This window comes from Myripristis murdjan, chromosome 3 (assembly GCF_902150065.1).
Source record: "Myripristis murdjan chromosome 3, fMyrMur1.1, whole genome shotgun sequence".
NCBI lineage: Eukaryota > Metazoa > Chordata > Actinopteri > Holocentriformes > Holocentridae > Myripristis > Myripristis murdjan.
Window position 1 is genome coordinate 15,384,159 of NC_043982.1, and position 16,064 is coordinate 15,400,222.

General features: G+C 41.3%; 1 protein-coding gene across 1 annotated transcript; it reads left to right on the forward strand.

Moving 5' to 3' along the window:
* The first annotated feature begins 798 nt into the window (after positions 1–798).
* slc22a31 (solute carrier family 22 member 31) lies at positions 799–14,988 on the forward strand. Its single transcript, XM_030048641.1, has 9 exons — positions 799–1,298; positions 3,455–3,558; positions 3,707–3,861; positions 7,632–7,800; positions 8,629–8,774; positions 9,180–9,288; positions 9,779–9,993; positions 11,482–11,593; positions 12,557–14,988. Exons 1-9 carry the CDS (start codon positions 858–860, stop codon positions 13,011–13,013), a joined length of 1,908 nt encoding a protein of 635 aa, XP_029904501.1. The 5' UTR covers positions 799–857; the 3' UTR covers positions 13,014–14,988.
* Positions 14,989–16,064: the final 1,076 nt, after the last annotated feature.

The following is a 16,064-nucleotide window of genomic DNA, read 5'->3' on the forward strand; positions in this document are numbered from 1 at the left end:
TTAATTTTATTACACACATACCAGTGGTCTGGAAGCTTCTGCCTCTGCCAGAAGTCATGGCTTTCGACAGGAACACTGCTTTAAAAGGAGCATGAATTAAAATAGCAAAATTCAAAATTGCTACTAAAGGTCTCTCTCTCACACACTCGACCAAACGCAAGATCTCCTCTAGGCTGCCGCCTGGCGGAGGTTTTTGAACTGTTGTGATTTACTACACCGAGTGCTCTGGCAATGTGAGTGACTGTCAGTATAATTTAGGCTCACATTTGTCAAGACGAGTCAGCCAGAAACAAGTCATCTGCTGAGCTAGAAATAGCACGCAAATGAGTGCGATGAATTCCCGAATGCACCACATTCCCTTTTAAACTGCATAAATTTCCACGAGCTGAATTCAGAGTGAACGTCACAGTAATAAGTGACATCAAACTGATCTGAAATATATGAGGATATGGTGCCCCCCTCACAACACACACACACACAATTACTGTATTACATATGACAGTGACGTGGTCTCTCGCCTGACACCCAGCAGTGTGTGTTGACCGTGTTGTTGTGACTGACTCACTAAAAATATTCACACGCACAGGGTCAGTTGCGTTTGGACGCAGGCAGTGGAATCCAGTAGCACGTGAGTAAGCGAAGGTGTCTGAGTCAGACGCCAGTCATTGGTCTCCCGTGTTTTCCGCGACTACCTGGCCTCCCTCCTGGTCGCTCCTATGATCCATCCCCTGTCCCATCAGAGCTGCGGGGGACTTCCCACTCTCCCTCCGCCCTGCCCCTCTGGCCCGCGCGCCTTGTTGAATACAGAACATCAACTGCCGCGCCGCGCGCACAGCTCTGTCGGCTAGCGTGTAGCCATGGCCAGCCGCAGCGGCGAGCCATCTGTTTCATCAAACTTTGGTCTTAACATGGACTATGAGACGAAGATATACCCTCACGTTGGCGGATACGGACGTTACAACCGCTTCGTGGTCATATTCAGCTGGTTCCCCAACTTTGCGGTCATTCTGAACCTGTTTTGCGACATTTTTTACACTCTCATCCCGGAGTCGTACCACTGCAAACCCGACCCGCAGCTTCTGCCCTCCGCTTTCCTCCTCAGCAACTTCACCAGACAAGGATACCTCAACTTCTCCATTCCCTGGGTGAACGGCACCGGCTTGAGTCACTGTGAACTTTTTAAGTACCCTACAAACTTGTCGGATTTCTCTGAAAACGTCCCAAAGGAGAGGGTGTCCTGCACCAGAGGCTGGGAGTACACTCATGCCGCGGGGCTCCAGAGCAACTATGTCACCGAGGTAAACAGAGGGCTGGCTGAGGACTGGATTTGTTTGTTTGGGCTCGGTTCAAGGTTTGGACCGCCCGGTCAAATAGGTTAGTTGGCCAAAATAGGTTAAGTGAACGATAGACGCAGTTTAAATCTATTAACTCAATTTTTTGTGAAGTAGATTTTAGCCACTTTTAGGGTTAATTAAAACTACATGATATTGATGAACAACATGCATCACAGTAAGCAGCAGCCTTTCAGGATAGGCTCTATTGGTGTTGGCAGCTGGCTGTTGTGATGACAATTACTTTATACTTGTTTATATTCATCGCCTTTTTATTTTGTTCAGCCTATCTCTTATGAGACTCATGCCTCTGAGTCAAGAGAAAGGAAATAATAAATTCAACCCACACCTTTGGTATAGTGAATTCTGTAATTTTAAATTTGTTTATTGCCCTTCCCCATAAATCAGCCAAATCATTGTTCTGCGGAATTGGATTTGGTTGTGTTTCCGCTCAATAAGAGCTGTTAAGCTTATCTCTGCTGGCTGCCTGTATGATACTGAGGACGCCTGCTCACGGTGTTCACTCAATATTTGCTCAGGTTAAACAGCTAAAACTTTTCAGCCCTGTTGATGCCAGGAGCAGTTTTCACTCTCACACAATTATCTCAGACTCTGTTTCCCAAGGTCTTAGATAACAGCTCAACCAGGCAGTGGACAAATTACTGCTGCTGAAGATCAGTGTCAGGCCTCTAAACTGAAGTTTTGACTCTGAGAGAGAGAGAGAGACTGAGAGGAAGTGATGTTGCCCGTCTTCATGATCTCTTTGGGTTCTTGGTTTCTCAGAGATTTCCAAGCTGAACACATCCTGTTGGACAAGTCATATCCAATGCCATACTCCTGAGCACGCAACATAGGGTTAATCTGATTCAGTTGTGTCCTGTTGTGTAATTGCATGTGTAAATAAGCAGCAGAATCTTATCTTTTCTAAGTCCGTGTCAACAGTCTCGTGCTACTCAGGATCTATCCATCCCATTCTGCAAATACTGGAATAGGAGCTTAACAAAAACACTTCTCAACTTAAAAACCGCACACATGCATGCTTGTGATGGATGTGTGTAAAGGCAGGCAATGTTTTGAGAGCGCAGAAATGAAGGTTACATTCCACAGAAGGATACTGAGAACCAGGGCATAGTCATTATCGATAACAAAAGTCAGCCGTAAAGTAAATCATCATGGCAATCATCATGGCATCCTAAATGTTGGTTGTAAGTGGTTGATATGTTTCCCCATTACATTGTCACAGATTGTTGTCTGTTTACCGTGGCCTCCAGGAAATGGTTGTAGGCAGTGACCATGAGGAGCATTTTGTCCTTTTCTCTTATGATGCCTAGGAAGTCCCAGGCCTCCATGTCTTTTCCTGAGACCCTGAACCCCCTCCCTTGCCAGAAGTGGTTTCCTCTCTCCATGACGTCATTAGCTAAGACAAAGGAAAATCTGATTAGATTTTAAATACAATAATGGCCACGTTGAAATTATGTGGAAAATGATGGTGTGTACAGGCTACATATATTTGCTTTTTTACCATGTTCTTCTCACCTGCATAAAATAATATCCATATTCTTGATGCTTGTTGGAGCCCAACTGGGTGTGCTGATAGGAGACACATTGTCATGTCATACATTACCATCAAATTAGAAGCCATTTTAAATGATTTAATTGCACAGGAAGGGCAGATTAGAAGAAATGGAAGATAAAGGAAGAGGGGGAGAAGCAACTGGAAAACACTTTCTACACAGGCAGGAACTGGGCTGGTGCTAACCAGGCATACAGCTGCTGGCCCGTGCTACTTTGAGTATTACTTTGCTCTAATGTAATAATACTGTCAGCAGACACTTAATTCAATCAGGGGGGACATGAGCTACATTCCTCCTGCTCACACAAAACTCTCTGTGTTTGTGTTTGCCTGTCATCCTACAATGCTCAGCATGTTATGTAGTCAAATTACAATGAACACAGCATGGTAGCAGTAGTTTGGGGCTTCCCATTTTAAGGCCGTATGATGTGTTACAATATATAGCTCTTATAAAATTATTTGAACAGTTTTTCATCCTCATCACATGCTAAAGCGCTGAAATGAAACACACTCAGCTGCCACCTTCTTCCTCTCCTTGCATCTGTTTCAGTGGAACCTGGTTTGCAGTGACTACTGGAAGATCCCTCTGCAGCATATCTGCTTCATGACAGGGTGGATTCTGGGATACATCCTCCTGGGGACATTGTGCGACTGGTAATTACCTTTCACATCTGTGTGTGTGTGTGTGTGTGTGTGTGTGTGTGTCTGTATATCTTGTGTGTATGTGACACCGAGAGGTAGCAACAGCGCTGACAGTCTGAATAACGGCACTGTATGCATCCTCGACTTGGTGTGTTTTCAGGTTGGGTCGCCGGCGAGGTTTCCTCCTCTCTATCAGCCTGTCCAGCCTGTTAGGAGTGGCGGTGTGTGTGTCCAACAGTGCGGTGGTGTTTCTGCTGCTGCGTCTCTCTCAAGGCGCCATGCTGGCTGGGGTTTTTCTGTCCTCGTACATTGCCAGTGAGTATTCTGTGCTCTCACAGAAGCTTACACATTCAAGAGCTTTTCTTGTTATTATCCTGCCTTTAAGCCTCATTGATATTCAGTCATCTTCACCTCGAGAGGAGAAATAATGCATCTGCTTCCTCACTGACTGCACACTCAGTGGCTCACTGCTGTTTATACTCTTGAGGGCACTTTTAAAATTCCTGTGCCGTCTCAAGGACTCTTGCTGGCACTGTACTTAGGCAACCACTGTTGTTGTTAAATCACATTTGTTTTTTAACCACTGTACTATTTCATTTTAACCTGTGTAGACCACCCAATGAAGAACTATTAGAAATGTAAAATGACAAAATACACAAAGGATGGATGGATGGTTAGAAAGAAAGAAAAAAAAAGAAACAATATCCTTTATTAAGGTGATACAGTAACCCTAAATTTCCTCCAAAAGTTTTCCCTATATCTTAGTTTCTCCATAGACATGGAGGGTGAGACTTTATCCACTAACTGATATTTGTTGCTGCTGCTGCTGTTTCAGGGTTTTACAAAGTGCAGGAGTGGACCGTATGTTTGGACTGATGCAAGAAAAGTTGCTTATCTTCCAGGAAATGTGTTATAAGATGTAGCCATGTGATTATAGCATGGCATAGAAATGCTGGTTGAGTAAATTCCCTTCTTGGTTTGTGTTCCAGCAGAAAGGCAGCAACTGCTCAGTCAGTGACTCCAAGTTTTATTGCATTTTTGTAGTAAGTAAGTGAGTGAGTAAATAAATACATGAATAAATAAAAATAGAATAAATAAATGTGGATAGTGAAGTAAATATTGAGAGTTAAAATGTTCAACAGGTGTATCTCTGCCTATATGAAGCACAGATCTGGGTCCACACTGAACAGTGAAATCCTAACAGGCCAAACTATCTTATCAGTCAAAGATAGGAAAACTGCCATTTTGCCATTACAGAGGCAAATAATCATGCTCGCTTTCCTATCTTATCCTATCTTATCTTTATTTTAGGAAATCCTAACAACCTTAATCAGACTTGCCACTTGCATGCCTGTAGTCAGGGGTTACCAAGACTTGAGCTTGACAAACTCAAGTTCACGAGACAACAGAGTCCAGGTCCCCAGTCATGCTGTCTGTGTAATACATTATTTATTTAAGGCTAGTATTGGAGTGGAATCTACCTTTATGGTGGATTTGTTGCCACAGTGTTCATTAGTGAGCAGCTACAGTGTTGGAAGTCCAACCTTGACACTGTTGTACCACTGGTGAGTCTTATGGCTGTTTCTATGCTCTACAGTCATATCTGACCATCTTATTGGAATTGGCAAGGTCTGAGATCTTGTTTCAAGTTCATATATAAAAATAAAATATATTCACATAATTCAAGCTTTTGTCTGGTATCTGAATAGTAAGAGTGTTTTGATGGTGAAAGCTCGTCATAGGACAGCTCCCTTCAACTTCAGTGCCAGAAGAAAAACTTTTAGGGTCCCTGTGATTTCTGTGGGGATGCATAGCGACAGCTGCGCCACATGAATGGGTGTAGCACTATGAATGTGAAGCATGTCATTGCTGAAAAGGAGATTGTGTGCTTGGCAAACAGTCGCTGTTCAAGGGTTAAAAAAACAAACTGATTCATTATTAATATGGACAATAAATTTTGTAATTATTGCATTTTATTTGCACTGATACAAGTCTACTACAGATTATTATATCCCTAAATTACTCAGTAATCTAACTACCCTATCTTTCCAGTATTATCTGATATCACTTTTTTCTTTTTCTTTTGAGCCCTTTGACAAAAATGCATGCACCTTGTCTGCTGAGCTTGGATCATTTGCTTTGTATCATAATATTTAAATACTTAAAATTAGGTTATAAAGTTTAGGTTTATCTTTAATTTAAGGTTTTCACCTATCGGTTTACTTCTGCCTGTCAGCTGGCTAAGGTTCTCCACGGTAGAAGCTCTCCACTGTCACACATTGTGGCAAATCTTTAGCCCCCTCCCTTGTGTGAGGAGACGGTGTGTATGACTGTGAGGAGAGCCTGGTAAATTTCTGTAGTAGGGCTGGTTTTTAGCAGGGACCTTATCATGTTATACATATCATAAGACATGGGTCATGATATGAGTTGTATCACTGGAACACACAGGAATACTCTATAGATTTGACAGAAAAATGTATAAATTGATCTTAAAAGATGATCTATACGGCATAGCGTCTGTGTGGACTAATAAAATAAACAACATTTTAGATGAGAAATCAAGTGACAAACATACTAAAAATGATTAAATTGAAAATTCCCTTTCCAACTTATTAAAATATGGATAAAATGTGGATACTGCTGAAAAACTGCGAATTTCCTGCGGGATGAATAAAGTATCTATCTATCTATCTATCTATCTATCTAATAGAAATAGCAAAATGCTCTCGCTTAACACAGTATACTAAACTATAGCAGTCACACACAACATTATATGCAGATTAAGTAAGTAAGGGTGTGTCGTCCTGTTTTGTTTGCTGTAAACTTGTGGGCCTGGAAAGCCTTTTTAAGACCGTAAACAGTGATTTGGGACTCTAAATAAAGTCAGACTTGATTGGGAGGGAGCATCACTATACTATTGCAAAAGAAGTATCACAATACTCAGCTGTGTCGATTTAATTATTAAACACAGGCATAATTGATAGAGATGGGTGCAATGTTTTCTTTTTCTTTCTGGAACTGTGCGTGCGTATGTGTGTGTCTGTGTGTGTGTGTAGTAGAGAGTCAAGCAGTCCTCGTTCCTTGGTGTAGGAGTTGGTGGTGCTTGGTACTGATAACTTCTCTCTGAAACACACACATTCACGCGCGCACATACACTCGATCCGTTTTTGACAGACATAGACACTCCCACATTCCTGTGAGTTCAGGGTTTGATTGAGTCCAGATTTTGTTTTTGTTTTTGTAGGATGGACTGGAGTAGGTCTGGGTGGGGTCTTGAGAGGAATGTTTCTCAGTGATGTCCTGCCACAGCAGCTCCTCTGCGGGGGAAACAATAGCAGGACAGAACAGGGGACAAGGAAGTGAGCAGGAAGTGACACAGGGAGAAGTAGAGCATTGCTGAGAGCAGGTTAAAGGTCACTGGAATCTCACACAGTGTAACACACTCCCACACAGCTCTATAGTCAACAGCAGAGTTAAAACAGGATGACTGCTTTTTCTGATGGCGCCAGTGATTAGGTGAATAATCAATTAGTTGATCGACATAAAATAATTTTGGTAACTGATTTAATCATTCCAGTCATTTATCAAGTAAAAATGTTATATAAAATAAATGCCGGCTGACTACAGCTTCACTAACATCACTAGGATGCTAAAATTTGCTTACTTTTCTCTATTCATAGCGTTAGAAATTAATATTTTTTGTTATTTTGTGGCTTCTGGTCAGACTAAGAAAACAGTTTGAAGACAGCAATTTGTTATCTTGCAACGTCTCATGAGCATTTCTCATTAGTCTTGCCACTTTACAGAGTAAACGATCAGTCGATTAATCCAGAAACTAACCAAGTGATTGATCGACAGAGTACAGTTATTAGTTGCAGGTCCAGCCAGCAGTAATCTTTGAACCCCTTGACGTCTCACTTGCAGCTGTAGTGCGGTTTAGCATCTTGAACCAGGCATGTGCTCATGATGTGGCAGACAATGCGTTGGTCTTGGGTTAACATGTTAGTTCTGCTTCAACTGTGACACGGTCTGATTTGTGTCATCACCCTCGCCAACCCCCCACCCCCCCATCCCCACCCCCTCAGGGTTGGAGCTCTGCGACCCTCCCCATCGGCTCATGGTTGCCATGGTCAGCGGCTTCTTCGCGGTGTGTGCAGAGCTGCTGTTGCCTGGCATCGCTGTCCTGTGCCGTGATTGGCCCATTCTCCAGGCCGTGGCCACGCTGCCTCTGCTCCTGCTTCTTTCCTATTGGTGGTGAGTCAAGCAGCCATGTTTGGAATGTGTAGGAGGACTGTGCCATGTGTGTGTTTTGTAAACAGTGGTACATGTATATTATTATTTTACAGTCGTGCTCACTGAACCAAACATGTTTACTTTGAAAGTAGTTTATTACAGTGGTGATCATTTGAAGGCAACACCTGCAAATAGACACTACCACACCCATATTTCATGTGCCAACAGGAATTTCACATGAACCCCATTCAATATTTTATGATGAAGTTTCTGATTCATGGCACAATGATAGCCTTTAAACAGAGGTGGGCGTAGCTAACTTTATTTACATGTTACTGTAATTGATTCATTTTTTGTGTACTTGTGCTTTCCTGAATATTGTTTAAAGTCAGTAATTTTACTTGTACTGAAGAATATTTTTGCTTGAGCGTTGTTCTTCACCACATTTTAAATCACACCCATTACAGAGTACAAATGACCAATGACCAGTTGTGGTACCTTTCATATTAAACACTCAGTCAGCAAAGATGAGAGAACCATGTAGAATCAACCATTGTCATGCACTTATTCCACATTTTTTGTCAGCTGAGTCTACAGGGTCCTCACTTCAATCAGCACTTGGCAATTTTGAACAATGCACCTTTAAAATGGCAGAAAAATAAAGTTGTATATCAGCAAGTAAAAATCACACACCTTATGTGCTTTTTCTCCTCCAACCAAATCCATCATTCTTTTTCGGATGTCTATGTTTGTTTATGTGTACATCCATTTGTGTCGTTTTATTCACACTATATTTGAAAGTTGTGGAGAGTACTAGAGTCTGTATTATAAGTTGGTGGTGTTCCTCAGCTGTGCACCAGTGTTTCCTGAATCTCCTCGCTGGCTGCTGGCCACAGCCCAGATCTCCCAGGCAAAGAAGAGCTTCCAGGTATTCGCCACAAGGAACAACGTGTGTATGCAGGATGAGTTGTACCCTGGTGAAACACTGCTGTCAGGTACACAGACAAACACAAACCCTCAGGTTGTATCTGGTATTACCTATAAACTCCACTCCTGTCAAGGTTTCCTACTTTTAAACGTCGGTTTTAAAGAATTGCGTCATGTTTGGTGATTTGTATAATCCATCTGCTGTGGACACAACACTATTTTTGCCTTTCTGTCTTTCATGAAGGTAAATGTAATGTACCAAATGCTGGCCTGAAATGACATTAGTGGAAATTATGGCATGCTATTTCTGCTGAATAGATGTCCTTGTTGAGTTTAATGGCAAGAAATTGAATCTCGCTGTAGGAATACCATATAGAGAAATGATTCCACAGTAAAAGATGGATTTGGATTCATGTATACATTAGTGTGAATGTTCACTGCTTTCCTTACAGTTGTGTCTTAACTCTTTATAGAGATTGATGTAGCATATGGAGAGGACTGCCAGCCAACATACCATTCAGTCCTGGAGCTGCGTCAGACTCGTGTCATCTGGAGGAACTGCCTCATCCTCAGCTTCACCCTGTGAGTTTTTAATATTTATCATTCATAAATATTAAAGCCACCTGCCTTGCTCATGAAACAGTCTGGCCAGGGGAATCTATCTATCTAAGGGCAACTATCATTCCTTACTAATTTAATTTTGTAAGCTAAGTTTAGTCATGAAGACAATGTAGCAGAGGGTGAACACACACACTGAGGGCTGGTTTTTAAGTCACGAGACGATTGAGGCCCACATTTCACAAAGAAGCAATAAAAGCCTGTTAGAAAGCCATCATTACATTTTGTTAGCTTGTTTTAGAGAGGGCAGGCTGCATCAGTAAATGTTGAACTGCATACAGCATAACCATGATTAAAACCTTGTGCCTCTCTACTATTTTTGTCTGTTTAAAAAAAAAACAACAAAAAAACTCTACATACAGATTACGTCTTTCATTTGTTGTTGTTTCCCATGATGTCTGTATGGACTGACACCGGATCTGTTTGAGCCGGTCTGCCTTTGTCTCTCCTCCAGATTCATCGGAACAGGGATCCAGTATTGTTTCACCAGAAACCTACACAGCTACTCCACCAACTTCTATTTCAGCTACTTTCTGCGGGTGTTAACCGGAGCACTCGCCTGCATCTTCCTCTGTGTGTCTGTCAATCACTTTGGTCGCCGTGGTATTCTGTTGTTGTCCGCCATCATCACTGGACTGTCATCGCTGCTGCTGCTGGCCCTCACTCAGTGTAAGTTATATTCCTTACTCACACAGCCTGGTTTACTCTAATATTTCACTTTTAGAACATCTGTGGGTTTTTTTAAGCTAGCTAAGTCCATATGAATTCATAAGCTATTCACTTCTGATGTTTACCGTACTAGGAATTTGTTGTGACAATTTATAATGAGGCTTTTTCCCCCCTCACTCATTCTCAGTGACTACAAACAGTTAAGAGTCCCTCTTGAAAACACACAGAACACAGAGAGAAACATAACCCCTATTATAAAAACATTTTTTGCACACACCTCTCTGACAGTCTTATGCTTCAAATAAATGTGCCAGATCTTTGGTCAGCATGAATATGACAAATGATACGGTCAGTGCATCAAAGTGGAAAGTGCCATTAAAAAAAAAAAACATTTCCAACCATATCCTGTGATCAATCTATTCCTTATTTCTCTCTTTGTAAGGTATCACCTGCACAATGTGAGTTACTGTGGCATCTGGGAGTGTGTAGTTATTTCTGGCTCCACTAGATGGAGCCAGATTCAGATGAAAATGATGGGCTAAAAGCTTAATGTAAGACGTGATTTAAAGAGACAGCAGCACTTTTCACTGCCGTCACTGCCTCTGAAATGACTGAGCAATCATGACAGAAACCAGCAGATTAAATAAAGCCCACACTGCATCACAAAAATATTATACTCTGCTTACATGATTATTATTTATTGTTTGATGGGATTTCACAAAGCTCAGATAAGTAACTCAAACTTTAGTGAATTTATAATAAATAATAATTTTTGATAATAAAGTTGACTCAGATATAGCTCAATTAGCTGAATACGTTTCAAAGTGTGTAGTTTAAGCTCATATAGATGCAATTATAATTAGACACTCTAAAACAATGTAGTTCATTTGATCATTTTTGGTCTAGTGGATAAACCAAATTAAGTTAGATGAGTTCTGTTTTTTCTTTTATATTATTTCTCTAATATTCATACAATTTTTTAAAGGCCACCTGGGACAGGATTTTTTTTTTTTATTTTTGGGTATACATTTACCTCTTTCTAGAAATAATTGTAATAAAATGCATGTCTCACTCACCAAAGATGCTCTCTTGTAAAAGCTCGTGTGTTCATAATAACACTTCTATCAAGTGGCTCTTCTAAGGAAAAGAAGGAGCTGTGTCTGGAAATGAGTTCATGAATGGTGGGATCTTAAAAATTCATGGTCGTAATTCCCGCTAACTCTGACTAAACCTGACAATACGGAGGTTTGAGTTTAAGGAGCTGTTGCTGCGGTAACAAGGTCGAGTAAATCGTAAAGTTATTTTGAGGAACTGAAAGTCTTGGGTTTAGGTCAAACTGTCAACAAACAAATCCAACTCGGTGACCCGCATGTGAGGGCCAGGGCCCAGGTGTGTGGGACTGCATGTAAAGGAACACACTTGCCAATTCTAATTTTTCCTGCACAGAAAAGTCAGCCTAGTTCGTCTTCTGTCCTCTCTGTGTGTCAGACCTGCGTGGAGGCCTGGTCCTGGTGCTGTCCGTTGTGGGTCTGCTGTCCTCCCAGGCCCTCGCCATGCTCAGTGCCTTCTTTGCCAGCGAGGTCATGCCCACTGTAGTTAGGTAAGTGTTACTCTGTTTGGGGTCCAGGGATCCCCAGGGGTCCTTGAGGGACTTCCAGGGGGTCCTCTGCAACATGAGGAGTTGCATAATTTCACTATAATTCAAGTCACTAGAGGGTATAATACAAAAAAAATGTACGAGTGATTGTAGCCTTATGTTTTAATCCCAGCACCTTGTCTGTTTGTCACTTTTCAAGTATAACAGATAAATAATTAACAATAATAAAAAACACTTAAAGGTCTAATAAACCGTTTCAACACTGATTTTGAATGTCTGTACTGGCACCTTTTTGCTTGGTGTAGTGGAGCTTCTCTATTCTGTAGAGCTGTGTTGAATCACATGATTGAAACATGGCGGCCTCCAACATTAGGCAATCTGTGCTACGTATACTAGAACAATTTGAATCATCATTTTATATGACTGTACATTATCCAAAAATACTTCAGATAGTAAACACTTATTTTTATGTAAATTATGGTTTCTTTTAGGATAAACCTTGTTGATCGGTCCCTGGAGGCCTATGGCTTAAAGTCCCCATGAAATGACCTCATATGACCTCTACTTCCTGTAAAGCAGAGTATCTTATAAAGAATGACATCATCCTGCACTGCGGATGTTCATTAAAATGTCAGCCAATAAAACATCCTTTCTCATCCACTTGTCCCTTCAAATGAAATTGTGTCTCTCTCCCAAATTGAAATCCTGTTGGTTTTAACTTTTGAATGATTCCTTACTGCACCAAATCCATCAAATTAAGAAAGTAAGAATCCATTTCATGGGGTCTTTAAGGAATGTGAACTTGTCCAGGACATGAAAAAGTTTGAAAACCCCTGCCCCAGCTAAGTCCATCTGTCCTAGAGTGTGTATTTCTACAGCTGAGAGGAAGTATGTCTGTGCACAGTTGTCTGCTTCTCTTATGACAAAATACGACTTATTGTGTGTTGATTCCTTCCCTCCTTTCAGAGGTGGGTGTCTGGGTCTGGTGCTGGCAGCGGGCTGTGTCGGCATGGCCGCCTCCTCTCTGATGGAGCTCCAGAACAACGGCGGGTACTTCCTCCACCACGTCATCTTTGCCTCCTTCGCCGTGCTTTCTGTGCTCTGCATCATGCTCCTGCCTGAGAGTAAGCGCAAACCCCTCCCAGACTCCCTGAAGGACGGCGAGAGCCAAAGGCGCCCGCCTCTCTTCTTGTCTCGGGGTGACAGGGACAACCTGCCTTTACTGTGCACGAGGCCTCGCGTCTCAGAGTACAACCCTGACAACTATTCCCGCTTGGTCTCTGCCACCAGGAGGATGTTGACTAAAGATAATTTGCCTTATAAGATCGCCGTGCCAGACCACCCTCCTCTGCTGTCAGCGAGCACAGGTCTAAACGGAGCACTAGGACAAGAGAACGGGGTACTGAGGGACGAAATATCTTAACATCCCTCTCTTTGGCTAAGATCCTCCACATCTTCTTCTGTTCAGACTATAATTATCCCAAGATACTTTATTCCCCCTTCATTTGGACTCACCTCTGTGAGATCTTCTACCGTCTTAATATAATTCATTGAATTATCCTCTCAGTGATTGGCTAGTCATATCGCACCACATGAACTGATCTTGGCTGTGACACAGTGTGCTTCAGAGTGATGCCTCCAGGTCTACCAAGTGTCATTGCCATGTTACACTTAACATTTCAAGCTGGTATTGTGCTGTGAATTTTGTTTGTTTGTTCTGACTTTCACTGAAGTGATTAGAAACTATTTGATGATGCACTGAAAAACTATGTCTTTGTCATTTTCCTTTTGCTAGAGTTTTGTTATTCATATCTATGTGAAGGCTAGAGGACTTCCTCATGAATGTAACATTGCATTTCATGTTTGTTTCTATGTGGCATGTTCCCAAGAGAACGATCACACTCCTCACAGCGCTGAGTGAGTTCACACGGTTTACTTGCGTGGAGATTTCGAGACAACCGATTTCAACAGAGAGGAGCTTGCTTAATCATACTGTGTTGTTGATCATGTGAGCAGCAGTGCTTGTCCATTGATTAGTGACTCATGCACTTTCCATTATGACTGTCTGTGTGTAGCTCCAGACCGCTGTCTGTCTGATTCTCAGTGCTGAGGGGAGCTCCAGGGTAGGAGACATTCAACTCAAACTGCTGTGCAGTCCACTTGTGTTGTTTTGCATAATATTATGAAGCAGAGAAGAGCACCTAATGAAGCACTAGACACTGAAAATGATGACATAAGGGGATATTTGTTTGGCATTTTTATGCTTGCTTGACCTAATACATCTGAACACATTCCCAGGACAATCTGGACAATCTATATTGTGTGATGATCAGATTGGGAAATTTACCTCAGTTACCAACCAAATGCTGGTGAACTGTGGCTGTTTGTCTGCTCCAAAAGCCACTTTGGCACATGATCTATTATCATTTGAGGTGCTATTTTAATACTCCAGCTGGCTCATGAGATACTCCTAGTAGGTGGTGATTTCCCAAATGTACCAGCCACTGCTGCCAGGACAGTCACAGCAAAACATTAGGTTCCTTCTCTCAGGGTGACAATACTGAATTGTAACCGTAAACAAGAAGTCATATTAGTGAAATATGACGTAGGCTCAGAGGCTGACGGTTTCTGACCATCTATAATTGACGAGTATCACAGATTTTCATAGTGGCTGCCTGAGTCTTTTGAATGTTACTTTTTGCTCATTTGATTTTAGGTTATACAATGATGTCATTTATCACCAGGCTTTCTGGTTAAGACCTCTTGTTTTGAGAGGTTTGTGTATTGTGGGCCAATCAACAACTTGAATGTCCTATCCTTCAAGAGAGGATGCTCGGTTTTCTTTTTCTAATAGTTAATGACAAGAGCAAAATAGTATGTGACTGGCCTCAAGTGGCCTTATACCACTTTTATGTTCACCTCATGTTAAATGTTGCATCGGTTACCAGTGCTGCTCTCACAACACTAGATGGCGCCAGTCTCTCAGACAAATGCATTTTTGTACTACTGTGACCGTGTGCATGGTTTTTGTGGCCTTTTTTTGTGAATGTGAAGTCAGATTAAGATTGTGAGATTTAGTCCATGTCATTTGTCCAGTCACGTTCCCATCAGTAACATTTCTCTACCTGTCTGAGTGCCTCATGGTCTGATAATCACTGAAAAAAACCCAAATGAGTTGAAACTAGGACTCACATTTAATAAACATGCCAACTCAGTCAGCCGTGAAAGGCATTATTCTGCTGTCTTAGTTTTCCTGATGTTTTGTCTAATTTACATGTGTTATGTTAATTTGGTTGTTTAAAATGGATGTTAGCCATAGAATCTGTTGGTCTGCCAGAAAAACATTGACAAGGAGCTCAAATCAACATAAAACTGTGCGATAAACTCCTCCACTTAAAGAGCAGAAGGTATCTGGTGTCTCTGTCCTTGAAGAAAATGTATGTAAAAGAAACTTACAGTCTTAAGTCTAGACTCACATCATCTCTTCCACATTTTATTAGTAATTACACATGAACACTTGAGGTATAGATATACACGTGAGATGCAGATATCCAGATATTCCACATAAATAAAGCCACAAGTTGCGATTTGCAGGGTCCACCCAAAAAAGGCAGACTCTGACTCATTGTGACCTTCAGAAGAGTTTGAAAATATGCCACATGCATAAACCGCCACATTGTTGTTGAGTAGGACTCAAGGATTCACCTGTACCTCCCCTGGAAATCCCCAGAGAGAGTGATTCACGACCTGCTCTTTAAAGCACGTTACAACTTAAGGCAATGACATTGCATGTACCAGACTTGAGACATTTTTGCCTGTTTACACTTAAAACGTCAGTCAAAATGTTGGTGATAAAATTGTGAAAACAGGACACACATAATTTTTCTGGTTTCAAGTGTATTGTCAAATAATTTGGTGATGTTTGATCAAATATTTAGCAACATAGAAGATATGTTTACAGTAAATGTTACTCTAAGATGTTCAGTATCACTGAGGCGTTGCCGTTTGACATTTCTGAACATGTGATATCTAGCATCTACAGAGTCTCTGTGTTCAGTCTGGTAGCATTTGAAAGAAGATTTTAGGAGATTTAGACGATTTTGAATAATCTGAAAAAAGTAGAGTGACAGGCTTCTTAATTGATAATCGGTTGCAGTGAGGCAAACTTTTATCACACTATTCATTTCATTTCATTTTTTATACAGGAAATTAATTAAAAGTAGCATTTCAATTAAAACTGGCCTGACTCAGTTAAAAAATGCTTTGCTGCAAGTTAGAAGACAAAGTTGCATCACAATATGAAATCAAAAAAATGTGTTTGTGTGTGTTTGTCAGCTGAAATCAATGGCTACAGGTGTGTGCCTCCATCAGATAATGTTTACAGGCCTGTTTGAAAGGTGTAATAGAGGTTATTGATCTAATGTAGTATGGGATCTCACTCCAGGTTTTCGTGTAAAAATATATGAAACAAAGA

Coding starts and splice junctions, on each gene's coding strand:
- slc22a31 (XM_030048641.1), top strand. CDS start 858: ATGGCCAGCCGCAGCGGCGAGCCATCTGTTTCATCAAACTTTGGTCTT. Junction 1,299..3,454: donor AGAGCAACTATGTCACCGAG/GTAAACAGAGGG, acceptor CATCTGTTTCAG/TGGAACCTGGTTTGCAGTGA. Junction 7,801..8,628: donor CTGCTTCTTTCCTATTGGTG/GTGAGTCAAGCA, acceptor GGTGTTCCTCAG/CTGTGCACCAGTGTTTCCTG.